Source organism: Capricornis sumatraensis, chromosome 1, assembly GCF_032405125.1.
Source record: "Capricornis sumatraensis isolate serow.1 chromosome 1, serow.2, whole genome shotgun sequence".
NCBI lineage: Eukaryota > Metazoa > Chordata > Mammalia > Artiodactyla > Bovidae > Capricornis > Capricornis sumatraensis.
This window is the reverse complement of record NC_091069.1, coordinates 34,228,900-34,252,520: the sequence shown is the minus strand read 5'-3', so window position 1 is coordinate 34,252,520 and position 23,621 is coordinate 34,228,900. Positions and strand designations below refer to the sequence as shown.

At 53.6% G+C, this 23,621-nt stretch overlaps 1 protein-coding gene across 2 annotated transcripts; it reads right to left on the bottom strand.

The window, feature by feature from the left end:
- Positions 1-1,810: 1,810 nt before the first annotated feature.
- CAD (carbamoyl-phosphate synthetase 2, aspartate transcarbamylase, and dihydroorotase) lies at positions 1,811-23,407 on the bottom strand. Of its 2 annotated transcripts, XM_068982736.1 has the most exons (44): positions 23,326-23,407; positions 22,937-23,076; positions 20,984-21,113; positions 20,127-20,269; positions 19,822-19,963; positions 19,464-19,635; positions 19,100-19,285; positions 18,815-18,927; positions 18,354-18,499; positions 17,980-18,111; positions 17,621-17,854; positions 17,272-17,493; positions 16,889-17,077; positions 16,545-16,669; positions 16,228-16,358; positions 13,220-13,332; positions 12,739-12,983; positions 12,269-12,515; positions 11,857-11,955; positions 11,443-11,667; positions 11,174-11,356; positions 10,769-10,987; positions 10,340-10,507; positions 9,549-9,731; positions 9,299-9,403; positions 8,631-8,870; positions 8,302-8,383; positions 7,869-8,035; positions 7,546-7,710; positions 7,271-7,402; positions 6,861-7,062; positions 6,324-6,514; positions 5,968-6,108; positions 5,684-5,785; positions 5,229-5,325; positions 4,572-4,616; positions 4,290-4,459; positions 4,105-4,179; positions 3,373-3,585; positions 3,063-3,188; positions 2,694-2,849; positions 2,492-2,593; positions 2,216-2,310; positions 1,811-2,104 (listed from the first exon to the last, which is right to left on the bottom strand). In XM_068982736.1, the coding sequence occupies exons 1-44, from the start codon at positions 23,405-23,407 to the stop codon at positions 2,002-2,004; spliced, it is 6,678 nt and encodes a 2,225-aa protein (XP_068838837.1). In that variant the 3' UTR covers positions 1,811-2,001. The 2 variants fall into 2 exon arrangements, with proteins under 2 accessions (XP_068838837.1, XP_068838845.1); XM_068982744.1 differs by lacking the exon at positions 16,889-17,077.
- Positions 23,408-23,621: the final 214 nt, after the last annotated feature.

Below are 23,621 nucleotides of genomic sequence, written 5' to 3'. Positions count from 1 at the left end.
GTGGGACTGGAGACAGCTCAGTGCCCCAGACAAGCAGATGGTGTTATAGCCAGTCCCATCCTTCTTCAAACAGTGCCCATGGCTGTAAACTCCTATTTCTGTGGTAATCTACCTGCAAACCTCTCAGTCTGGCTCATCAGACTCTCGACTCTTGACAGTACAGAGCAGAAAGGTTCTGCTGTGTCCAGGTACATTCTCTCACCATGCTGCAGACACAGAACCACCACTGCTACATTCAAGAAAGTAAGATGCTTCACCCTCCTCCCATCCCCCTGCCAAAGCTTGCCCCTTCCTCAGGAACCAGCCTGAACTCCAGCTCTGTGGGCCTTTCTGACTCCAGGACACCTGGGCTGATCTCTCTTCGGAGAACCAGCTTGCCACACATGCCTTAGATTTGTTCTCTGGGAGCTTAGATTTGAATGACTTGTCTCTTCTATTGCCTTTGGATGCCCTGAAAGCCTGAAATAACTTTTTCCATTTTATTAGAAAAGTGGGTTTGAAGTCAAGTGGTCCTGATATATGACTACAAACGATGTGACTTTGGTCAAACCACCCTTTTTAAGTATGTCTGCATCTGTAAATGGTTGGAAGTTTAGCACAGGATTAAACGAGAAGGTGGAAAAATTCCTCCTTATGCTAAGTTTTTCAAAAAATGAATTCTGTCTCCTTTTCCCATCTCTGAAACCTGCTAACTGCTCTTTTCCCAAAGCAAGTTCTTCCTGAACATTAGAGCAGTTTGGACCATCATGTGCCAATTCAATCTGTAGAAGTCACTGGATACATCCCTATCTAAGAGGCCTCAAAGGTGAGGATGATAACTACCTTGTTTGTCCTTATACTCCCACTGCACATGGTGCTTTGTACCCAGAGGGTGCTAAGTTAGCCTATTGGATCCAGAAATTTCTCTAATGCTACTGAAGTTAATGGAACAGTTCACACACTTCCCCACGCCCCCAGCCCAGGGTTCCCCAGCCAAAGCGCGCTTCAGCGTCCCTGACCTAGTCCAGCCTAAAAAATCCAGCAAGGTGGTCTCCCAGGGAGAGTAGGCTGTGGGGGCGGGCTAGGGTTGGAGGTTGGGGGTGTGTGTGTGTGGTGCTCCTCCCAGGGATGGCAGAGGTTCTGAGGATGCAGTGGTCACCTGAGCCCCTGAGGAGAAGACTGACCAGAGCAGAGGAGAATAAAGGCTTTCAGCAGGGGCTCCCAGACTCCTGGTCATGGACCAGTACCTTCTTGACTGGTGGCATTAAAGTACACAATAAATGTAATATGCTTGAATCATCCTAAAACTGTCCCCACCCCCCCCACTAGGGGAAAATTGTCTTCCACGAAATCGGTGGTCCTTGGTGCCAAGAAGGTTGGGGACCACTGGCCTAGAGGAGAATGAACCTCACCATCAGGGCCTAGATGCTCAGCCCTCCATTCCCCATGACTCATGCACCTGAATGGAGGAAAGAGGGCCAGACGTGGATCAGTGGAGTGTGCTCCTCAGTGGAGCACAGGCCTCAGCAGCACCAAGAGAATGGCGTGTTCCTGCCCAGAACCTCCAAGAGCCACCACTCTGAAAATGGGGGCCTGCCTGCTCCCCTGGCCAGAACAGGGGCTTGCCCAGCAAGGTGCCCTTGTATTTGAGAAACTCTTCTCATTTTGTAGAAGAAAGCTCTGCCTATTGGACTTAGCATCCTCTGCTAAAGCCAGGATACACTCAAGGAAGCAAGAGGCAGAGGCAGCTCAGCTGCTTTATTAAGTCAGTGAAAAAGTAACTATACAGATTTGAGGTGCAAGAAGGGAGATGGGCTGACTGCGCCCCACCCCTGCGGCCCCACCTCCATGCTAGATGGCTCCAGTCCAGTCCAGTGTCTGAAGCGTGGTCCCCACATGTGTGCATCTGAGCACAAGGCCTATCTGGATGCCCCAGAGCAGCTACTAAGGGTGCAGCCACTGTGGAGGGTGCGAGATCCCATGCCCACAGCTGGGCCTGAGCCGAGGCTGAGGGGTCGGGCCCTAGAAGCGGCCCAGCACGGTGGCCAGCAGAGCCATGCGGATGTACATGCCGTTCTCTGCCTGGCGGAAGTAGGCTGCTCGGGGGTCCGAGTCCACCTCCACGCTGCAAGAGAAGGAAGAGTTACTGCCCGGCCCAAGACAGCCTGAACGGGACTGAGTGCAGGCCCCTGCCCCCGTGCACCCAAGCACAGCCCCCATCTTGATGCCACATCACCTGATCTCATTGACACGGGGCATCGGGTGCATCACCACCATCTTCTTCTTGGCCCGGGTCATGATGTGCGGAGTGAGAATGAACTGGCCGAAGCACTGCGGGAGGGGAGGGGCCCCGTAAGCACCTCAGGGCTGCAGTGGCTACGAGCCCATGCGGCCTGGGCCCCCACCACCAGTCCCCGGAGGCAGTTATTACAACCGAGGGGCCCAGCCTTCCTGGCTGCCAGTCTGGAATGCCGCAGCTACCCCAGGCTGCTCCTCCCCGCTTCGCACTTACTGCTTCATATTCCTGGGTGGAGCCGAAGCGCTCCTTCTGGATGCGCGTCATGTAGAGTACATCGGTGTCAGGCAACGCCTCCTCGATGCTCTCAAATTCCTCCTAGACAGTGAGGCCCGGGCAGGGTGAGCGCAGTGCCTGCACTGACCGCCCAACACGGGTCCCTCCCCACCCCACCACGGGAGGCCTCCCAGGGCCTGACCTGCTTGGTACCACGGGAGGCCACGAAAGCCCGCACGTCAGGGGGCATGCGCAGGCTGGGGGGCGCCACGTAGCGCAGGCTGACACGGTACTGGGTGAGCAGGCAGGCCAGCGAATGCACAGTGCGGCCATGCTTCAGGTCGCCCACCATCGTGATCTGGGCGGAGAGTTGGTGGGGGTGGGTGGCAGCCCATCACCAGGAGGGCCCCAGACTGAGCACACCCTCACCCCCATTTTGAAGCTTTCAGCCTCAGGACCAGAATGGAGGCCTCCTGATGCAACAAGCTCTGAAATGCAGAAACTGCTTCCCACCTGCCTCCCTCTCCAGACTGTCCCAGGGCAGGCCTCTGAGCCCCGCCTGCACCCTTACCGTCATGCCATTGACCGTCCCAAGCTCCTCCCGGATGGTGAAGATGTCCAGCAAGGCCTGGGTAGGGTGCTCTCCAACCCCGTCCCCTGCATTGATCACTGGCCTCCGGCAGTGCTTGGCTGCCAGCTGTGACACGGGGACAAGGAAGGAGAATCCTTTCTTCTGAGTCTCAGGGACCCCCACTCCCCGCCACAGTCCCACTTCTCCTGAGTCCCCTCACCCATCTGGCCCCACCTGAGACCTGCAGTTACAGGCAGTGTCTGCAGGCCCTGCCCAATCGATCCTGCCCTGGCGCAGAGGCTGGCCTCACCTCCACTGCCCCGGGCTGGGGGTGCCGCAGCACGACGACATCGGCGTAGCAGCTCATGGTCTGCACCGAGTCAGCCAGGGACTCGCCCTTCTGGACGGAGGATGTGGCTTCGGAGAAGCTGAGCACAGCGCCCCCGAGCCGGGCCATGGCTGCTGCAAAGGAGCTGCTGGTCCGTGTGCTCACCTCGTAGAACATGGAGGCCATCACCTTCCCCTGGGAGGCAAGATGCATGCGTGTGTGTGTGTAGCTGTGTCCATCCCAGGGAGCATGTGGGGCTGCTGCCTGCTTCCTCAATGTGTCCTAGAGGGGTGCCGAGAAAACCCTTCCCCCAAACCTCCCCATGACCCACTGGAGCCCCGGCATCTCCAACAGTGTGTTCCTGTGAGCTAAAGATCTGCCTCCAAAAAGCTACTGTTAAGCGTCTGAATGAGACGTTTGTTCTCTGGAGAGGATATACCCCGTTCTCTCCCATGAAGACATCAGTATCCACCAAGGGACTGGGTTGCTGGGCCTGTGTGCTGGCACTCAGGGCTTGCAGGTCAGCTGCACACTGATCAGAGGAGGGCCACCACGGAGGCAGCCTAAAGCGGCAGGACCATCAGAGCAGGGCTCACCGATGGAGGGTGTGGACTACCATGAGGGAACCCAAGGTCGGGGAGGGAGGCCCCTCTGCCTACTTACGGAACCCTGCCCACTGGGCCTGCATCCTTAGCCCACAGCCCTGACCCTGACCTTGAGGATGTCGAGGCTCCGCTCCTTCTGTACCATCATGCGCAGCGTGTGTGCCACGTTGAACAGGTGAGACATCTGAGAAAGATCCCGAGTCAGCTGGAAAGGGTGTGGCCTCCAGGGCTCCTGGCCCCAGCTCTCCAGATCCTCACAGCTCTGGGTGGCCCCCTCCTCCCTCCCCCAGGCACCTGATCCTTGGTGAACTGCTGGACGGACAGGATATGTTGGCCCACTAGTGAGTGCAGCAGGGGTGAGGTCTGGGGGTGCAGCAGGCCAGGGGTCCCCAGGTTCTGGGGTGACGCCTGTCTAGGTACTGGTGGTGGAGGGTAGCAGATGCCATCAAGGATTCCCATCAGCTCTGCAGAGTGAGGGGCGTGGCAGAAGAGGCTGGTCAGAGGGTTCCTCCTACCCAGGCCAGCTCAGAGAGGTCCCCAAAGGTGAGCGAGCATGTGCTCAGGACAGTCTCTTACCTGGCTCAGCTGCCTTCCGGGAGGTCTTCTCCTTTGGCTCCTCAGCTACAAACAGGGCAACAGGACAGATGTAAACCTGCAGCTGGGGTGTGTGAAGAGCCCCAGCTTCCTGGGACTCCGGACCACAGTGTCTGTGTTAAACCAACTCACACCACAGTAGCGACAGTAGGTTAGCTGAGGGCAGGGGTGGCAGCTCTGGGCACGGACCCATGATTTCACACAGGGGCTGTTGGGTGTGATCAGCGGTGCCCTCCCGGGACCCTCCCAGCTGGCAAAGGGATCCTAGGCAAGGGGGGCAGCCAGGCCCACAGCAACCAACAACCTGGATTTTACCCCACGCTCTGCTGCCCCATGGGGTCCCAGCTCCTGGGCGGAGGAACACAGCTGCCCACAACAAAAAAGGGCCTGTGAGAAGAGGCTGGGGGATGCCTACCTCACGCTGGGTGGGCTGATTTAGGCACGGGGGGAACAGGGGGTCAGATAAGGACTGGGGCGGTAGGAAGGACAAGGGAAGTGGACAGCGGGACGGGAATAGCTCTGAGGCCACATAGCCCCCAAACTTGGGCCACCTGGGACACTGCGGGGAAGAGGAGCCTGTCCCTACATGTGTCTAGGTTCAGACGGCCCCACCCTCCGATCACAGGATCTTTCTCTTACCTGGCAAACCTGGGTCGGAGGCTCGGTGGATCCGGGGAGGCAGGTGGAAGCGGCCATCAGGGAGTGCTGGGCCGCTCCGGCGGGGCCTCTCCGGGGTCTGGAGAGACATCAGGTAGTGACGTGACCTTCCTCAAGTTCAGTCCCTCAAGAAAAGCCAAACTGCTTCCTGTCCACTCCATCACGCCCCTCAACCTGCTCTCCCACTGGGCTGCCCCCAGCAGGGGTGGCCCACTGGCTTCTTCGAGATTTCTCTCTGGTTGGGTTAATGGATTAGTGTTTCCCACAGGAAGCCTCCTAAATTGAATTAATTTGCAGTAGACAGGGTAGGTGGTGAGGATTTTAACTGTTAAGTGATGAACCTTCCATTGCCCCTGACCCACCAATTAAAATGTTTGTGCTGTTTATACCTGCCCCTGACTACACCCCCATGCCAGCCCCCCAGCCCTGAAAATTACCGTGGTTAGCTCACTGGCAGCCGGGGCCGAGGGCGTGAGCTGTGGAACAGCGCCCTGGGGCCACTTGCGGACGTCCTGTCCGTAGCCCGGTGGCACCAGCACCTGTGGACAGAAGGCAGGGAGGGCAAGTGAGCCAGGCAGTCAAGAGGTGGAAGCTGGCAAGCAGAAAAGATGCCCTGGGGACCTGTGCTTGGAGGGGTAGTGGGGCCATGCAGACCTGCTGGGGTGGGAAGAGAACGGCACCCAGCAGGTCATGACAGCCCAGGCCTGGGCCACACACATACCTGCCCGTCAATATAGGCCACCTCCCCGCGCAGGACCACACGGCGGACGGTGCCCTTCACCTTCTGCCCTTCAAAGGGTGTCCAGTGGGCCTTGGAGAAGGGCATGTGGCTGGGGACTGTCCACTCGTGCTCCAGATCCACCTGCCAGAGTCATGGGTCATGCTGGGCACAGGCGCCACATGCACCCTCTCCCAGGACTGCAGAGGCCCACCCGCCCCTGGCCCCACCCTTCCACATAGATGTCCTCCTGAGGGGGGTCAGGAAGAGCCTGCCCGCCCCCAGCCCCACCCTTCCACACAGATGTCCTCCTGAGGGGGGTCAGGAAGAGCCTGCCCGCCCCCAGCCCCACCCCACACCTCCACGTAGGTGTCCTCCTGGGGGGGCAGGTGGAAGATGCGCCGAGGGTTGTGGTGCAGTCGCTGCAGCACGTCATCCAGGCTGAGCCGGCCCTCGCTCACTGCCGTCAGCAGCAGGGGCAGCATGGTCTCCAGCCCTGGGAAGCCGGGGGGAGGCCGGGGCCCACACTTCTCCTCCATGGTGTGGGGGGCTGGGGGAGAGAGCACCACCCTCAGGACAGTGGCCTCCACGCCTGGGGAGTCACACACGCCACCAGGAAAGGCCTCGCTACCAACCCCGACTCTAGCTTTTCCTGGGAATCCGAAAACAGGGAAGCTGGGACTGCTGCCTTCTTCAGGGCCCATACCTTCCACCCAGATTCTCTCATTTACTGTTTCCTCGTTTGCTCATTCGTTCTCTCGGTAAATACCTATCAAGCGCCTATGATAGACCAGGAACTTGGTTGGAGTCCCACCCAGATCAAGCCCAGGCCTCATGGAGCCCAAGGTCCTGGCCCAGATCCCCTGGGCCAGGGGGTACGTCCCAGGCCTTCTCACCGTGGTCGGAGGCAAAGCAGTCGATGATGGCCATGTTCTCCCATAGGGCTTCCATGTCCTCCCGGGAGCCAAGCTCGGGCCGAACCTCCCCCTTCCCAGGCCCCAGACGTTCCAGGTCATCACGGCTCAGGAACAGATGGTGGGGTGCCACCTCACAGGTCACCGGCAGCCCCCGCGCCTTTGCCGCTTTAATCAGCAGGATCTGGGGGAAAGTGGGGAGACCTCGAGGAGGGGGTTGTCCCTCGAAGCCGGGGTTGTCCCTCGAAGCCCTGACCTGCACAGTCCCCGCAGCCAACCTCCCCTCCTAGAAAGTCACGGGGCAGGCGTGCTGAGCTGCCCCTGCCCCCAAGGACCATCCTGATCACCTGGAGTCACTGGGAAAGCCACAGGGGCGCCCCTGGGGCTCTCACCTCCTCCTTCCGTGCCACGTGACAGATGTGCACAGAGCGCTGGGCCAGCTGGGCCACCATGAGGACGGCTGCGACACTCTGCCGCTCGGCGTGGGCCACGATGGGGAGGTGGGATGGCCATGTCTCGAAGTGCTGGGGAAAGGAGGAAGGTTCCGGGACCCTGCAGCGCCGGAGCCCTTGCGGGGCTCCCAACTCACACTGCCTCCAGCCTGTCATGAGGGGGCCTTCAAACCAGGGGAACTGGCTGGCTGGCCCCGCCCCCACCCACCCCCTACCTCCATCCACTGGGCCACACTGTCCAGCTGCAGTTCAGAGAAGGTCTCGTTGAGGTAGAGCTTCAGCCCCGCCGCAGACCCAGCCACGGTGCCCAGGGTCCCTGCATTTTCCGATGAGGCTCCGAGGAATAAGGCATAGTCACAGCGGGCGCCGGCCTCTGCCAGCTGGAAGGGATACATTCGAGATAGGGCCCATCGGCACCTGTGCCAGCCTGGCTCACGTGGCCTGCCCCTGGGGAGGGGTAGAGGGAGCAGCGTAGAGGGAGGTGGGGGAGGCAGGTGGGGGATGTGGGTCACCAGGAAGCAGGAGAACCGGGGCTCACCTTCTGCGCCAGGGCCAGGGCAGGGGCGTCGGTGATGGGGGGCCGGGTATTAGGCATAGCACACACCATGGTGACGCCCCCAGCCAGGGCAGCAGCTGTGCCCGAGGCAAAGTCCTCCTTGTGTGTCCCCCCTGGTTCCCGCAGGTGCACATGGACGTCGATCAATCCTGGGAGAACACACAGGCAGCAGGTTGGAGGGAGAGTCAGAGACTCAAGGGCATCAAGGTAGGAAAATAAGCAGAGACTGACACCAGTGAGAGGTGGTAAAGCTCAGTCAGGGGCATCGTGGATGGAGAATAAAGAGCTCAGAGTGAGGAAGCTTCTGGGCCCTTCACACTCTGAACAGTCCAGGGCCGAGTGGGCCCCACAGCTGTCCTTCACCGCAGCCCCTACTGATGTACAGGAGCCAGGTTCTCTCCCTAGATGCGCTTACCAGGCAGCCGCACGAGCTTCTGGGAGGTCATGCAGTCAACATGCACCTTCAGAGGAGGGGCTGGCCCGATCTGTCCCAGCGCCTGCAGGGGGAAAATCAGGGTCAGCAAAGATCAAAGGGCAGCCTGGGATCTGCAGATGGGGCCTGGGTTTTCCCATAAACCAGGCTTCTGCCTCTCTACATCCATCCTCTCTCTTTGCAGCCGCAAAGCTTGATGACTAGCAAGGCCGCTCCATGCAGAGATTTCCCAGCCCCAGAGCATGCTCACTTCTGCCTCCTCCCTTGCTGACAATGGCTGCCCCAGTCCTGGTGCCCGGGGTCTCAGTTACCTCCACAAACAGTTTGGTGCACTTGATGTCAATGATGAGGGGTACGGAGAAGTCAGCAGCCAGGCGCCGCGTGCGGTAGCCCTTGGTGACGAAGGAAGAAAGACGCCGGCCCCCGGCCCCACGCATGGACAGATTAATCACGAGCTCAAAGTTTTTCTCAGCGAGCTGCTCCAAAATGCTTCGCTGTGGTGGGCACTCTCCATCCACTGCCTCTTCAAAATGCCAGTCCACAGCCGTCACCTGGAGCCCAGAGACAAGACTGGAGCAACCTGAGCCTGGCAGGGGGCCAGGAGGCCAGCGTGAAGGGAGGGGGGAGGTGGCCCAGGAGCCGAGGAAGAAACTGAGGACCCACAGGAGGGGGACCAGGCTACTTCACTTTACTGCAGGTAAAGCATTTTTCTTGACCAGAAAATCTTTACACTATGGTTACCAAGGATTCTGCAGTATGGAGCTCACACAATACACAGAGGAAATCATGGAAGGAAATATGCCAGAATGTTAACAGTAGTGGAAAGATCACGAGGGATTTTTCTCTCTCCTTTTCTGTATACTCTACTGTTCTACGTGGAACAGATGATTCGTACAATGACATGGAAAGCAGGGAAACAGGGAGAGAATCCGGGTGTTCTCACATCTCAGCGGGTAGGCAGTGGGGGGTCACCCCATACCTTGACGCCATGCTCTGTGTAGAAGTCAGCGGTGCCCAGGCTGGCGTAGAGGCTGTAGCCCAGGCTCTCCAGCAGCCTCACAGTTGGGAGCAACTCACTTTTGTTCTGAAGAAGGGAGGATGAGGTTGTTTCTCCTGTCCTCCACTTCAAGTTAGCCCTAGCCCAGGGAGCAGTGGCCATCTGTACCCACCCCCACCTCTTCAGGGCCCACCCTACCCTCCACCCCACCACCCCCCACGTGGGCTCTTACCTTATAGCTGCCAATGGTCAGCAAGATGTTCTTCTTGGGGATCTTAAAACCAGTACTGAGCATGGCCTTGAGGTAGGCTTCGCAGCGGCTCTCCCCAAAGCCAGCCACTTCCCCGGTGCTGGTCATCTCCACACCCAGCACCACGTCAGCCCCCGCCAGGCGGGAGAACGAGAACTGGGGCACCTGAGGGAGCAGGAAGTGAGAGCGGCCCACATCCCTGCACCAGGAGGGGTGGCAATGATCCCCTCTCTTGGCCTTCTCCAGACGGGGTGAGCCTTCCCCGTGCTGCCCTACATGAACCCGCCAATCACTGGCTACTCCCCAAACAGGCTTGCGCTTCCCTTGGCCTCCACGAGGCTGCTCCCTAGCCTTGGAACACTTCCTCAACAAGCTCGGCAAATCTCAAACCTTGACTATACTCCAAGGCTCAGTGCAAACACCACCTCTCTTCTTGAACCTTCCCGGCTCACCCTCTGTGGAAGTGGCACCTCTGTGAGCATTTCACTTCGGTCTCTACTCTGCAAGTTTATCACACGCTATCCTAGAAGCAAGCTGTTTGGGAACCTCTAGAAGCAAGCTGTTTGGGAACCAACTTCTCTTGCCTCCCATCACTAGAGTGGACACTCCTCAGGGAAGAGGGCCATCTTATTCCCTGACCACCCAGCAAGGCCTTGCCCACAGGAGGTGCTCACTTTATACGTCAATGGGCACATAGCTTGGGCAGCAGGTGAACTCCCTCCTGCTATCTGCCTCCCTGCTGACCACTAACCTGGGGCTTCAATCTTCCTTACCTTCACCCCCACAACTCCAGAGCCAGTCATGAGTCCCACAGGCTCCACTTCTTCTCCCATGATGACCCGTGTTGCCAGGGCTACTAGGTCCACACCTAGTGTCTTGGAGACGAAGGGGAAGGAGCGAGACACACGCACGTTGCATTCAATGACTTTCAGCTGGTCGTCCTGGGCAGACAGAGATTGATCAGGCCTTCTTCAAGTGGGCTTGTGACACCACCCCAGTGAATCGGGTCTTCCCCTCACTCATCGTTCTGTGGGTCATCAACCCAGGACACGGGGCAGGTTGACTGTCACAAACATTGCGGGCCTGAGATGTGACCCCGCCCCTCTAGCTCTCCTCCCACTGAGGGTGCCCCAGCACAGTGGCCAGCACAGAACAAAGGCGCTACAGCCCTTGGGTCCCTTTCTTTAGCCCCCTCTTACTACCTTGGCAATGAGCTGCAGATTGAAGGGTCCAGTGACCTGCAGCTCCTGGCCCACGGCATGCACAATGGCTTTGATCCGCTCCAGGGTTTTGGCAGTGATGTCCTGCGGTGGGGTCACCAGTGTGGCATCACCTGAATGCACACCTGCGTTCTCCACGTGTTCAGAGATGGCGATAGCTGCTACCACACCATCACAAGCCACAGCATCCACGTCAATCTCCTAGTGGGGCAAGGTGCACAGGGCAAGGTGGTGAACAGCAAGGGCCATTTCCTTCTCACTTGCCCCTGCAGGAAGCTTCCCTGCCTTTAAAAGCCCTGGCACAACCCGTCCTTCCCAGATCAGAGACAGGGGAGTCGCCTCCGTGGCTGACAGACTGCCTTCAGAGACTCATCTGCAGCCTCCCACCTTGGCCTCCTGGATGAACTTGGAGATGACCACGGGGTGCTCCTTAGAGACAGCTGCTGCACTGCTCAAGAAGCGCTCCAAGTCCCCATCGGTGTAGGCCACGTTCATAGCAGCACCGCTCAGCACATAGGAGGGGCGCACGACACAGGGGTACCCCACGGTCTGGCAGAACTGGCGAGCAGACTAAGGGCACAGGGAGCTTAGCTGTGTTGTGCACACTCACCCATGATGCCATCTGGCCTCCAGCCCCCCACCAGGGCCCAGCCCACCTCTAGGTCACTGAGCTCCCTCCACTGAGGCTGGCTGATACCAATGGTGTCCAGGAGCCGGGAGAACTTAAACCGGTTCTCAGCTGAGTCAATGGCTTCTGGGGAGGTGCCCAGAACCCGACACTGCTGCCGATGCAAAGCCATGGCCATGTTGTTGGGCAGCTGCCCGCCCATGGACAGGATCACACCTTCAGGGTTTTCCAGCTCATAGATGTCCATCACCACCTGCAGTAAAGGAGGAGAAACAGGTGGTGGTTAAAAGATAGGGTCAGGGGCCTGAGCCTTCTTGCTCACCACCCTGCATCCTTCACCCAAACCCCCTCAAACCTCACAAGTTCCAAAGAGTCTGAGGTTTGCCAGCCGCTCCTACTTGACGGGCCACCCAGGCTCACAGGCAGCCTTCACCCGTCTCACCTCAAAAGAGATTTCATCGAAGTAGAGTCGGTCACACATGTCGTAGTCGGTGCTGACTGTCTCTGGGTTGTAGTTCACCATGATGGTCTTATACCCCATCTGCAATAGGAGGGGAAGGATAGGAAGCCCAAGTCCCTACTTCAGAGAGTACTGCTTTGGCTGTCTCTGAAATCGCTGTACGGGATGTCTGCCTTGGGAGGGAAGGTACTGGAAAAGTAGACACGGAGTTCTGTAGAGGAACCACATGTAGGACACAGGACGGCCTAAGGGACCCCCAACCCCACTAAAGCCCTATGACAGATGTGAGGCGCAGCAACGAATAGAAAGTGCTAGGATCGAGTATGGGGGGAAGATGGCTGCGGAAGCTGATCAGTACAGCAGAGAGAACCACATGAAAGACGAGCTCGGAGACCTTTCGCAGCTGCTGGATGCAGCCCACGGCACACCAGTCAAACTCGACGCTGGAGCCAATACGGTAGACGCCAGAGCCAAGGACCAGGACGTGAGGTGTTCGAAAGCTGAGGTCATGGGTGGTGCCCCAGTATGTCAGGTACAAGTAATTTGTCTGGGCCGGCCACTCAGCTGCAACTGTGTCAATCTGCTTCACTGCTGGGCAGATCCCTAATTCCTGACGCAGCTTGCGAACAGCCAGCTCTGTGCTAAAGAAGGGTCAGAAATATAGACCATGGGGGTGGGGGATGGCTCCAGCAGAGGGCAGAGATCCAAGGGAGGGATCAGAGAGGAAAATCCCAGGGAAGAAGGGCAGTAACCTCCAACACCCCCCAACCCCAACACACACACTTTTCCTCCTGAGGGCCCCTCAGGAGTACAAAGGTTCTCTGCCCCAGGTTCTCAGCTGGAGGTCCTCCCACCATCCCTGACCTGAGGACCGCGAGGGCAATCTGCTTGTCTGAGAAGCCAAGGCGCTTGGCCTGATGCAGCAGGTCTGGGGGCAAAGGTTGTCCACGGTGTTGCTCTAGCAGCTGGGTGTGTGTTATGATCCGCTTCATCCGGTGCAAAAACCAGCGGTCGATGCGAGTCAGTTCATACAGGCGATCCACTGAGTAGCCAGCCCACAGGGCTGCTGCCACCACGAAGATGCGCTTGTCTGTTGGAGTCTCCAACTCCTAATGGGGAGAGGGCAGACAAGCTAAGCTTCAGTTTCCTCACCTATAGAAACAAGTCTAATGATACATCCCCATAATAAAGAGAAATGAAACCACAGAATCCTCAGCAAAGTGAAAATACAGCAAAGTCCACTAGTGACTGGTACTAGTATTACTGGTAACAAGCTTGGGGGCTGGGGACACAAAGAAGCAGGGTACATTTTGAGAGTGCTGTCACGGGTAGGGGAGCCACTTACCATATCACTGACAGGCTTGACCGTGTGATCAAAGCCCACGCAGTTCTCATCCACCATGCGCAGAGCCTTCTGGAAGGCCTCCTCAAAAGAACGCCCAATGCCCATGACTTCACCTGGAGGAATATGATGTGAGGATTGAGGGCCGGGGGCACTGGTGATGCCCAGAATGTCGGCAGTCTACTGTCAAATCTCTGGGAGGTTCTCAAGCCCACAGTGGTGGATTTATGTTATTTCATTGAGAATCTTACACTTGGCAGCTTTTCCTCCCTACCATTTTCATGTGGATATTGGAACGATCACAGAGGCCCAATCACTGATGGTTATCCATTTATTTGGTTTCCTTTATTCACATTGTGATGATGTAATCTGGCTCATCCTTTAAAACTTTTTAAAAGTCTGGGTAGTAAGATGATCCCATTATTCTTTGAATCCACTCAGGGTTAATCATATTTCCAACTATCACTCTAGAGTACTTCTTCCAAATGTTTATACAAGATTATAGTTTACATAAACATTTATCCTGCTTTTCCCCTCACTGTAAGCTTTTCCCACATAGTGTGTGACAGTAAAGCGTCTGTCTACAATGCAGGAGACCTGGATTCGATCCCTGGGTCGGGAAGATCCCCTGGAGAAGGAAATGGCAATCCGCTCCAGTACTATTGCCTGGAAAATCCCATGGACAGAGGAGCCTGGTAGGCTACAGTCCATGGGGTCGCAAACAGTTGGACACAACTGAGCGACTTCACTTTCCTTTCCTTTGTTACTAGCAGTTTAACTCTTGTGTGATTTACCATCAAGTGACTGCTCACTCACTGAAGGACATTTAGCTTTGAAGTGTTCATCACTGTAAATAAGACGGTAATGCTATCTGGGATTTAGTTTATCCCGAGGATATATTTTCAGAAGTGCATAGGCAATAGGCAAGGTATGTTTTCTGGCCCTTGGTAAGTATTAATTGCTTTGTAGGAGTCTGTGCTTATAATACAAAGTATTGGGTTGGCCAAAATGTTCATTTAGCTTTTTCCATAAGCTATTATGCAAAACCTGAACAAAGCTTTTGGCCAACCCAATATAAATTTAACTAATCTTTTAAGAAGTGTGTATAATCATTTAAAACAACTTTTGCCAACAAGTAAAAATAATTCTCTCATTTTAACTAGATTTTTTCTAACTACTACTAAGAGGAAACTTCCCCCCTACACCCAGGCCTGCTTATTGATTTCCTCATCAATGACGTTTGTTCATGTCCTCTGACAATTTACCCTAGAGTCTTCAAATATCTCTTACCAAATGTAGTTTTCTATTTACAATTCTAATATTTGTTTCTTTAAGAAAATTTTCGAAAACATCAAGATGGTACTTGTAGTGTTAAGGAAGAGGATGAGTGATTTTGTTCAATGTCTTTGTAATGTGGTTATATTACAAAAGTTTTTATCCTGGATAAAAGAGAAACCCAATGCACTCATATGCAAGCCTAGAAAAATCCCAGAATCATGTAAATCCCCAAATTAATGTCTGTGTGATAAGATTATAGGTGATTACTCTTCTTTGGTAAAACTACCTTTTCTAATTTCTCAATGATTCAGGCATCTTACTTGTATAATAAGAGTTACAAAAAGTTACCAAAGAACATCAAATTCTAAGAATACTCAGATGTAAAATACTTAAATCTCTCATCTAGGAATCAATCTTTGATTGTCCTATTTTCAATCCACTTCTCTTAGCTACAATTAATGGCTTCGTTCCCATGTTTATTATAATTTTCACATAACAGAAATTCATCTCCAGAAGGAACAACTTGGCAGTCTTGTAAGATTTCTAAAAATTAAGTAATATCTGAGCTTAGACTTAAAAGTTTAAAGGCTACTATTGCTGTTAATGGAAATTTGGAGCACAGTACAAAGCTATTATCCTTAGCTGGTGGCAGCTTGGTATGTGCACATGCTTGTTTTAGTAGAAATGTTGCGGAGGACAAACTAAGGGAACTTAAAGAAAGGGTCACTGTAAGGAAGCATACTAACTCAATTACAGCATTCTTAACACTGCCTACAAGCTGACCATCATACCCATTCATTACTAATTGTCTCTGTTTCTGTGAAATTTCTCTTACATCCTGCTCTGATCTTAAACATTGTATTGAAAAGCATTTGAGGGACTTCCCCAGTGGTCCAGTAGTTAAGACTCCATGCTCCTAATGCAGAGGGCCTTGGTTTGATCCCTGGTCAGGGAACTAGAGATCCCATGTGATACAACAAAGACTTTGCATGCTACAACTAAAGAAAGACCCTGCATGCTGCAACTAAGACCCAGCACCACCAGATCAATTAATTATTATTATTTTTTAAATTTTAATTTAGTGACCATGGCAGGAAGTGCCCAGAGGAGATACACTGGGCATGGCTGCCACTGTGCTGACTTGGCCTTAGAAGAGATCATAGTAAACACCAGTCATTTCCTTGAAACATTGGTATTTAAACAAGCATGGAGAACAAATTGTCACTGGCATTAACAGCCTGGGGATGAGGCCAAAGGCAAAATGCTATGAAACACTGTGGGTGGAGTTTCATGGAACTGGTCTCACCCATGACAGGTAACACAGCGTAACAGAGGAACATGCAGCCAGCAACAGATCCAGTTTTCAGCTCTTGGCTCTGCCCTCCACTCAGCCACACACTCCCCTTCTGTGGGTACCTGCTTACTCATTTGTGACACAAGAGATGAGAATCTGATGGTTATCACCCCATTCCAAGATTTCTGACATGCCATCTGGGAAGTGGAGGCAGTGTGTTTATGGATTTCCAGATGCCTTGGATCCTCACCCCTGGGGAGAACCACTATCTTAGTTGGAAATGTCCCTATTAGTTCTGAGAAACCGCTCACAACAAGCTGCTCATACAAGAGCTGAAAGGACACGCCAGGGAGCTGACTCTATGACATTCTAAGTCCTTCGGACGTGTGGGACCCCGTGAGGTGATCTGGGGAGGGGTCTCTTGGGATGTGTCTCTCACCCACGCTCTTCATGCAGCTCCCAATCTTTGTGCTGACGCGGAGGAACTTGCTGAGGTCCCAGCGAGGAATCTTCACCACGCAGTAATCCAGACTGGGTTCAAAGGCTGCCGTTCCTCCTGTCACTGAGTTCCTGGGGGCCGTCAGGTGGGGTTGCCAGGACAGAGCAGGAGCTAAATGGTGAGCTTGCAGATACTGCTCTCCCACCCACACCCAGGCCAATGTACTTTTCCTATCCCTCGTCCCATAAACTTTTTTTTTTTCCCAGCTCCCACGATCTCACCCCCACCCCTACCCCATCTCTTCCCAATCCTTGTACCTGAGTTCAGGCAGAGGGATGCCCAAAGCCAGCTTGGCTGCCACATAGGCCAGTGGGTAGCCGGTGGCCTTACTGGCTAGCGCAGAGCTGCGAGAGAGCCTGGCATTCACTTCAATGATGTAGTACTGCAAAGAGAGAAAACAGAGACTAAATAACTGGCCTAGAAGGCCTCAGAAAGGAGAGGCCTCAGAAAGGCAGGACGATAAAGCCCCAATCCTATCAAAAATAATGCTAGCTTCTGCTCCAGGGTCTGGAGGGTTAAAAGGCTCCTTGGCCTAGAGGCCCCCAAATTACAGACGGTGCTCCAGCAGCTAGAGTATCAGCCCCATAGCCTGGAGTCTCACCTGCTCAGACTCGGGGTTCAGGGCGTACTGCACATTGCACTCCCCAACGATTCCGAGGTGCTGAGTCACCTTGATGGCCGTCTGCCTCAGTAGCTGGTACTCCCTGTCATTTAGCGTCTGGCTTGGAGCCACCACGATGGACTCCCCGGTGTGGATGCCCAGTGGGTCTAGGTTCTCCATATTACACACCTGTGAAAGTGACCATGAGGTCACCGCCATAGGGAGTGAGGAGGGGCAGGAGGCTGCATCCCAGGGTCCTATTGCCTCTGGAGATGCACCCATCCTGGGTGTGAGGACACTGAACTCTCAAAGATCTCAGCCCTGCCCGGGCTCTTACAACAGCTCACGCTGCCTTACACGACTGCCCCTCTTCCATCACTCACCGTGACACAGTTGCCATAGGCGTCTCTCACCACCTCATACTCAATCTCCTTCCATCCTTTCAGGGACTTGTCTACCAGCACTTGGCTGGTATGGGCAAAAGCTGGAGCCACGAGAGCAGACAACTCCTCTTTGTTAGAGGCAAAGCCAGAACCCAGGCCACCCAAGGCATAGGCTGCGCGCACCAGCACAGGGTACCCCAGTCTCTCAGCTGCTGCCTGGGCCTGCAATGAGCACAGATGAACAAACAGATTAGGTCTTGACTGCGTGTTGTGCAGAGGGCTCCTGGGCCCAGAGAAAATATGCTGTCAAGGATTAACGCCACCTGTCTACCCCCACCAGCCCTTGAACCTGCTCAAGAGAATTCGCTGCCTCGCTGGGGGCTACGTGCTCTCCGATCTCTGCCATCCTGGAGGCGAAGGCACGCCGATCCTCAGTCAACTCAATGGTCTCCACGGGTGTGCCCAGGACCCGGACTCCGTACCGAGCGAGTACCCCAGCCTTGGTCAGCTCCACACCACAGTTCAGAGCTGTTTGGCCCCCAAAAGTCAGTAACACACCATCTGGGCGCTCATTACGTATCACCTGGGGGAGGAGGGAGGAGTAACAGGCATTGAGACCCTGGGGTTAGGTAGCAGATCACAGAATTGGCACAGGATCGCCTGGCCCATGTGGGTCCTCTCTGCAGTCCAGCCTCGCCTGAGTCATACCTGGGTTACGTAGTGAGGTGTTATGGGGAGGAAATAGACCTTGTCCGCCAGCCCCTGTGAGGTCTGCACGGTAGCGATGTTAGGGTTGATCAGCAATGTCTGAATGTTTTCCTCCTTCAGGGCCTTGATCGCCTAGGGGGATAAAGATGGCATATCAGCCTCGACTAGAGAAGCAAGATTTTTGGTCTTAGACCAGCATTTATCTTCCTCTTCTCCCTTTCCTGGACTCTCAGTCCCTAATAACTGACTTCTCACCTTTCTGTGTATTCCCCAGTTTGCTTGGGTCACTTCTTCCCTACAACCAGTGTTCATGCCTAAGCCCTATTCATCCTGAGGGCCACACGCCCAGAGGGGAAGCAATGGACACACTTTACCTGAGAGCCTGAGTAGTCAAACTCGCCAGCCTGGCCGATGGAGAGGCCCCCCGAGCCCAGAATCAGAACCTTTCGTGGTGCTGTAAGCCCAGAGCCTGGGGTGGGAATCCCAGGGAGACAGAGGCGCTCAGCCAGCCGCTCTCGAACTTTGGAGGCAAAGAAAGACAGTACATTAGAGTTGAACGAGACCTGAGAGATCATCTAGATTAACCCTCACTTTACGAAGAAACCAGAACAAGTCACGCCTCTGATGAGTGGCAGAGGCAGGACCATAAACCCGGACTGGACTCTGGAGTTCCTTTGAATGGAAGAAGCATGAATGAATCACTTTGGCTTGGTTGCCTTCCCACCCCTCCTGCCTGACCTCCCAAACTCCTCTCAGTTTCTCGAGGCACGCTCATCTTATGCCTACCCTGGAGCCTGTTCTTAGATCCCCAACCTAGATCTACTCAAGTGCTTACCTGTCTGGCCCCCAGGGTTCCCAGCTGCAGCTTCTTTCACAGTTTCCAGAAAAATGTCAAAAAGAAGTTCCATATCTGAAGGGCCAGCTTGATGCTCTGGGTGAAACTGGACACTGTTGAAGAGAGGGGATCGTGAAAACTGCCATCGTCACTGGCGGTCTCAAAGGCGGGTAGTGGGAAGGCTGACTGGGGCCCACTGCTGTGATTTCTTTTTTGATCTTCAAGTCTCAGTGGGCTTCAGAGCTGCAGAGATCCAGGTATTGTGCCAGAACCACGTAGGCTCACCTGAAGAAGGGCAGGCTCTCATGTACGATGCCTTCGTTGGAGTGATCATTGGCATTGGTGAAGAGAGGAAGCCAGCTTGCTGGCAGTGAGTCTGTTTCCACAGCAAATCCATGGTTCTGGGATGTTAGAAAGCAGCGCCCGGAGCCCACCAGCAGGCATGGCTGGTTATGGCCTCGGTTCCCATATCTGGAGGCAGAAACATCCTGAGTCACAGGCACCTCTTCACCCTCACTTCACTCCTGCACCAAACCCAGCTCTGGCTGATCTCATGATTCTCACCAGCCCCCAGTCCAATTTCAACAGTAATAAACATCAAATCTATTCTATTCTCATTCCCAAGACTCCCCACCCCTTGTGCCCCCACCTCATCTTGTAAGTCTTAGCCCCAATGGCTAAGGCCAACAGCTGGTGTCCCAGACAGATCCCGAAGACAGGTCGGGGGTTTGGTTCAGATAAAACACGGCTCAGTGTGGATACCAAGTTGGGATAGGAGGCGGGGTCACCAGGGCCATTACTCAGGAAGAGACCCTCATACTCTGGAGTGGGAAGAAAAGATAATATCAAAATCTATAATTCAACTAGAGAGACACACCATTAAAGCAAAAGCCCTTTTCTCCCTCTTCTTCTCTGCAACTCACATTGACCTTCAGCAGCTGGACGGAGGACCAGATCTTCCACACATGCTGCTTGTCTGAGGCCTTGTAGAGACCCAAGCTACTCACCTTGACTGTCTAACGCATGGTCCCAGGGTACCACAGTGACCTCTGCCCCACGCTGGCACAAGCATCGGACCTGATTATACTTGAGGCCACAGTCCAAAGCAAGGATCCGAGGGGTTCCCCCTGCATTGAATACCCGTGGAACCTGAGGAGTAAATGGTTGACAGCTGTGAATAGTAGGTATAATGTGCACACAACCTGTATTCTGGAGGCCTTTTCCAGTTCTCCCTCAAGTGTTCACAAGCAGTCTTGACACAGTATTAAATACTGTGCTTAGCAGGAAACACTCTCCCACTCTATCTCTGTACCTTAGTGGAGACCTCCGGCACCAGGGGGCGGGCATTGGGGTCCAAGAAGGGCAGGGTTGAAGGTTCTGTCCCATCCTGGACCAACTTGCCCAGCAGAGACCCCTGCTCTCGCAGCTTCTTAGTCAGCTCCCGAGTGTCCACTCCTGTTGAAACAGCAGACTCTGAGAGATCACTCCCCCAGTGCAGTCATGCAGGAAGTTAAGACTTCGATTCTAGAGCCCGAGTCACCCACAGCTGTCCTCTGGGCATCACAATCCTGGGCTGCCCTTCCAGAATGACCCCACCATGACATATTCTTGCCTCCAAGTATCACATTTGAATTGAACCACCATCCCAGATCTGTTTATAGAAAGTAATACCAAGGGACAAAAGAACATGCTAAATGACAATACAGGAATATTATCAAACAGGTTTTTTTTTTTTTTAATTAGAAAACTGGAAAAATTTTAAACACTCCCTGGATATTTGATATTAAGGAATTAGTTAATTTTTTAAAGGTATGGTAGTGTTATTGTCATCATGCTTTTACAGGGGTTCTTTTTCATAGATATTGAACTCTCAGTAGATGAAACAATATTATGTCTGAGATTTGCTCCAAAATAATCTGGAAGTTGTAGTAGTGATGATGAAATAAGTTTAGCCCTGAGTTGATGAAACTGGGGATTCATTATCCTATTCTTTCCTTTTGCACGCTTGAAATTTCCCATCTGAGTGAGAGCTCAGTTCGTTCCCCCAGTCGAATCAGGTACATTCTATCACAACCCTGGACTCAAGTCCCAAGGGTCCACAGAGACCCTCTCTTAATTCTTTTTCCCCAGGTACCTATGTTCCATCCAGACACGGCAATGCTTGCATACCTTGCAGGCCGGGTATGCCATGCTGTTGCAGCCACTCGTGCAGGGTGCAGCTGGCACTCCAGTGGCTGGGTGTGGGACAGCACTCTCCCACCACCAGTCCTGCCACATGGATCCCCGAGGATTCAAACCACTGTCGATGGAAGGAGGAGACGGTGAGGAGCCCAGGGCCACATACCTCCCCGAGCCATCTTTTCCCACTGGCGGGCCATGGACCCTGTACTTCAGCCACAGTGCATGACCTGTCATTCCTTTAACAAGCCAAGCACCTCATGCTTCTGCCTTTTATCAGCAATGCTGCCTCCCACGTCAAACACTCAACACATAGGCCTGGGGTGCCTGATGGCACTGATATGACAGTGATAACTGAAAGGACATTTTCCTTTTCCCTCCCTTTTCTTTTATCTCCTTTTCCATGATGTCACCCCCATTCTCACCCATTGCAGCTGTGCCTCCTTCTTAGAACTCATCTAAGGTCACTTTTACTTCCACTTGTCTTGCTATTTACCTTGTATTACAAATGTGTTCATTTGTCTTCATCAGAGATCTCTGAACTCAAGAGCAAGATATCTGACATATGATAGTAGTCAATGAAGTTTACAGAGGGCCCATTTCATGCCAGGTATAACAGATGCTGGGGGGCAAGCATGAGCACGAATAGACAAGGTCTTATTTTCAGGATGTTAATTTACTACTCAGGGAAGTAGAATACTAAGGTAGTGTAGATAACAAGATCATATTCTCAGAGTAAAACAGTACAGAACAGGCAGGGGCATAGTACCTTAACTCAATAAAAATAAAGGCTCAGAGTAGAATACTAGGAATGATTATTACACCCCCTCCATAAGGGACTATCATTTTAAAAAGTAACATATTTGTTACTCAATACATAAGCTTATAATAACTAAGTAGAGAAACAGGCTGTTTATTGGGGAGGAAGTAGCATATTTAAATTACATCTGCTTAGTGGTACAAGGTTTAAGAAAGATGAATGTTGAGACTGTTCTTTAGGGATGCGAAGGCTAGTCTGGTAGAACCCTCCATGGCTAGATGGTCGAATTTGCTACTTGGACTTACATTCATGGCATATATGCTGCAAAAGCATCAGTGGTGGGCTGGGGGCTCCTGGAGGCTTTACTCATCTTGGTTCTGTCAGGGCCTCAATTTTGCAAGTGTATAAACTCAACTTTGACATTGTATCTAGAGTTGACAAAGCTGAAGACTGAGGTAAATTACCCAAGATAATGCATTATAAACTAGAACACAGTGAATTGGTAGGTCGTGATGAGGAGTGGTTCTTTCCAGAATAACAGGCATGTCTTTTACCTAGAGTTTCTTCTCCCAAGTGTCAGGGTGAGTGGTGAAAGCATATGAAGAATTAAAGGCTCAGTAAGCCTAGTATCAGAATAAAATGAGTTTTGAGGAACACTGCATTGAGGCTATGGTGACTATGATGCACGTGTTGATTTGTTTTTTTACTTGAACTCTCAGAGGGCAACTTAGTTTCCAAATTCCAGAGGAGATATAGGAAAAACTTCACTGAGAAGGAAACTGTTTTCTTATCTGCATGTTAAAAACTCTACTGAAAAGTGGTAAAAAATGAGGCAAGGTAAGTAAAGCAGGTTTAGATGATAATCAGCTTAATTGATTTGGTAGGGAAACTAGGACTTACTACCATTGAGAAGGGTTTGACACTGTATTCCAATCTCTTTCCCATTAATCTATACACTCTTAAAGCAGTTAAGCTTTATGACAAAAATCTTACCGGAGCTCAGATTCTTTGGCTTGGTCCAGCACTTTGTGCCTCTCAAGGCACCTAACAAGCCGCGCACAGGGCCTGTCTATCACTTCAGTGTGTATCAGCTTTCTCTAGAATGACTAGCGGAATGGCAGTGTCTAACAGTTAATAGCTACTGATTCGAAAAGGAATGTAGAACAAGCATTGGTGCTGGCTACCTTGCTGAGCCCGAACTCATCCACTTCATCTGGGGGGATGCCGTAGTTACCGATCAGAGGGTATGTCAGCACTAAGATCTGTGCTTTGTAGGAAGGGTCAGTCAGGGCCTCGGGGTAGCCGACCATACCGGTTTGAAACACTGCAAGAAAGAGGCAGAGCCGGGGCTTAGGTAGGGCATCCTTCGGAGCACTGCCCGGAGCGCTGAGAATGCCCCTGGGCCGTATGGATACGGAGGCGGGCGGGGGGGGGGGGTGGGGGGCGCGGGCTAGGGAATGGCGGGGGAGGGGGTGTGCAGGCGGGAAAATGGCGGGGTCTGAGCCGAGCAAGCTGGGCAGAGAGGGGCATCAGAGAGACAGATGAGGTCGGCAGCCAGCCCGGACTTGCTTACCCACTTCCCCGGCAGTCGACATAGCGGCCCCAAAGGGCTGGCCCCGCAGGACCGACCCGTCCTCCAACACCAGGGCGGCCATGGGAACGGAGCTCAGAGGCGGGGGTGATCACAGAGAAGAGGGAAAGCGCAGCAAGCCCGGGTCGATGCTAGAACCACCAGATGACTGCGCGCCCGGAATCGATCCACGTGGCTCGCCGCGCCGCTGCCTAGAGCCAAGCGCTGTGTAAACCGCGCAGGAGCCCAGGCACTCTGGGCGGCGGCAGACTGCGGCGGCGCAAGCATCTAGCGGCGTG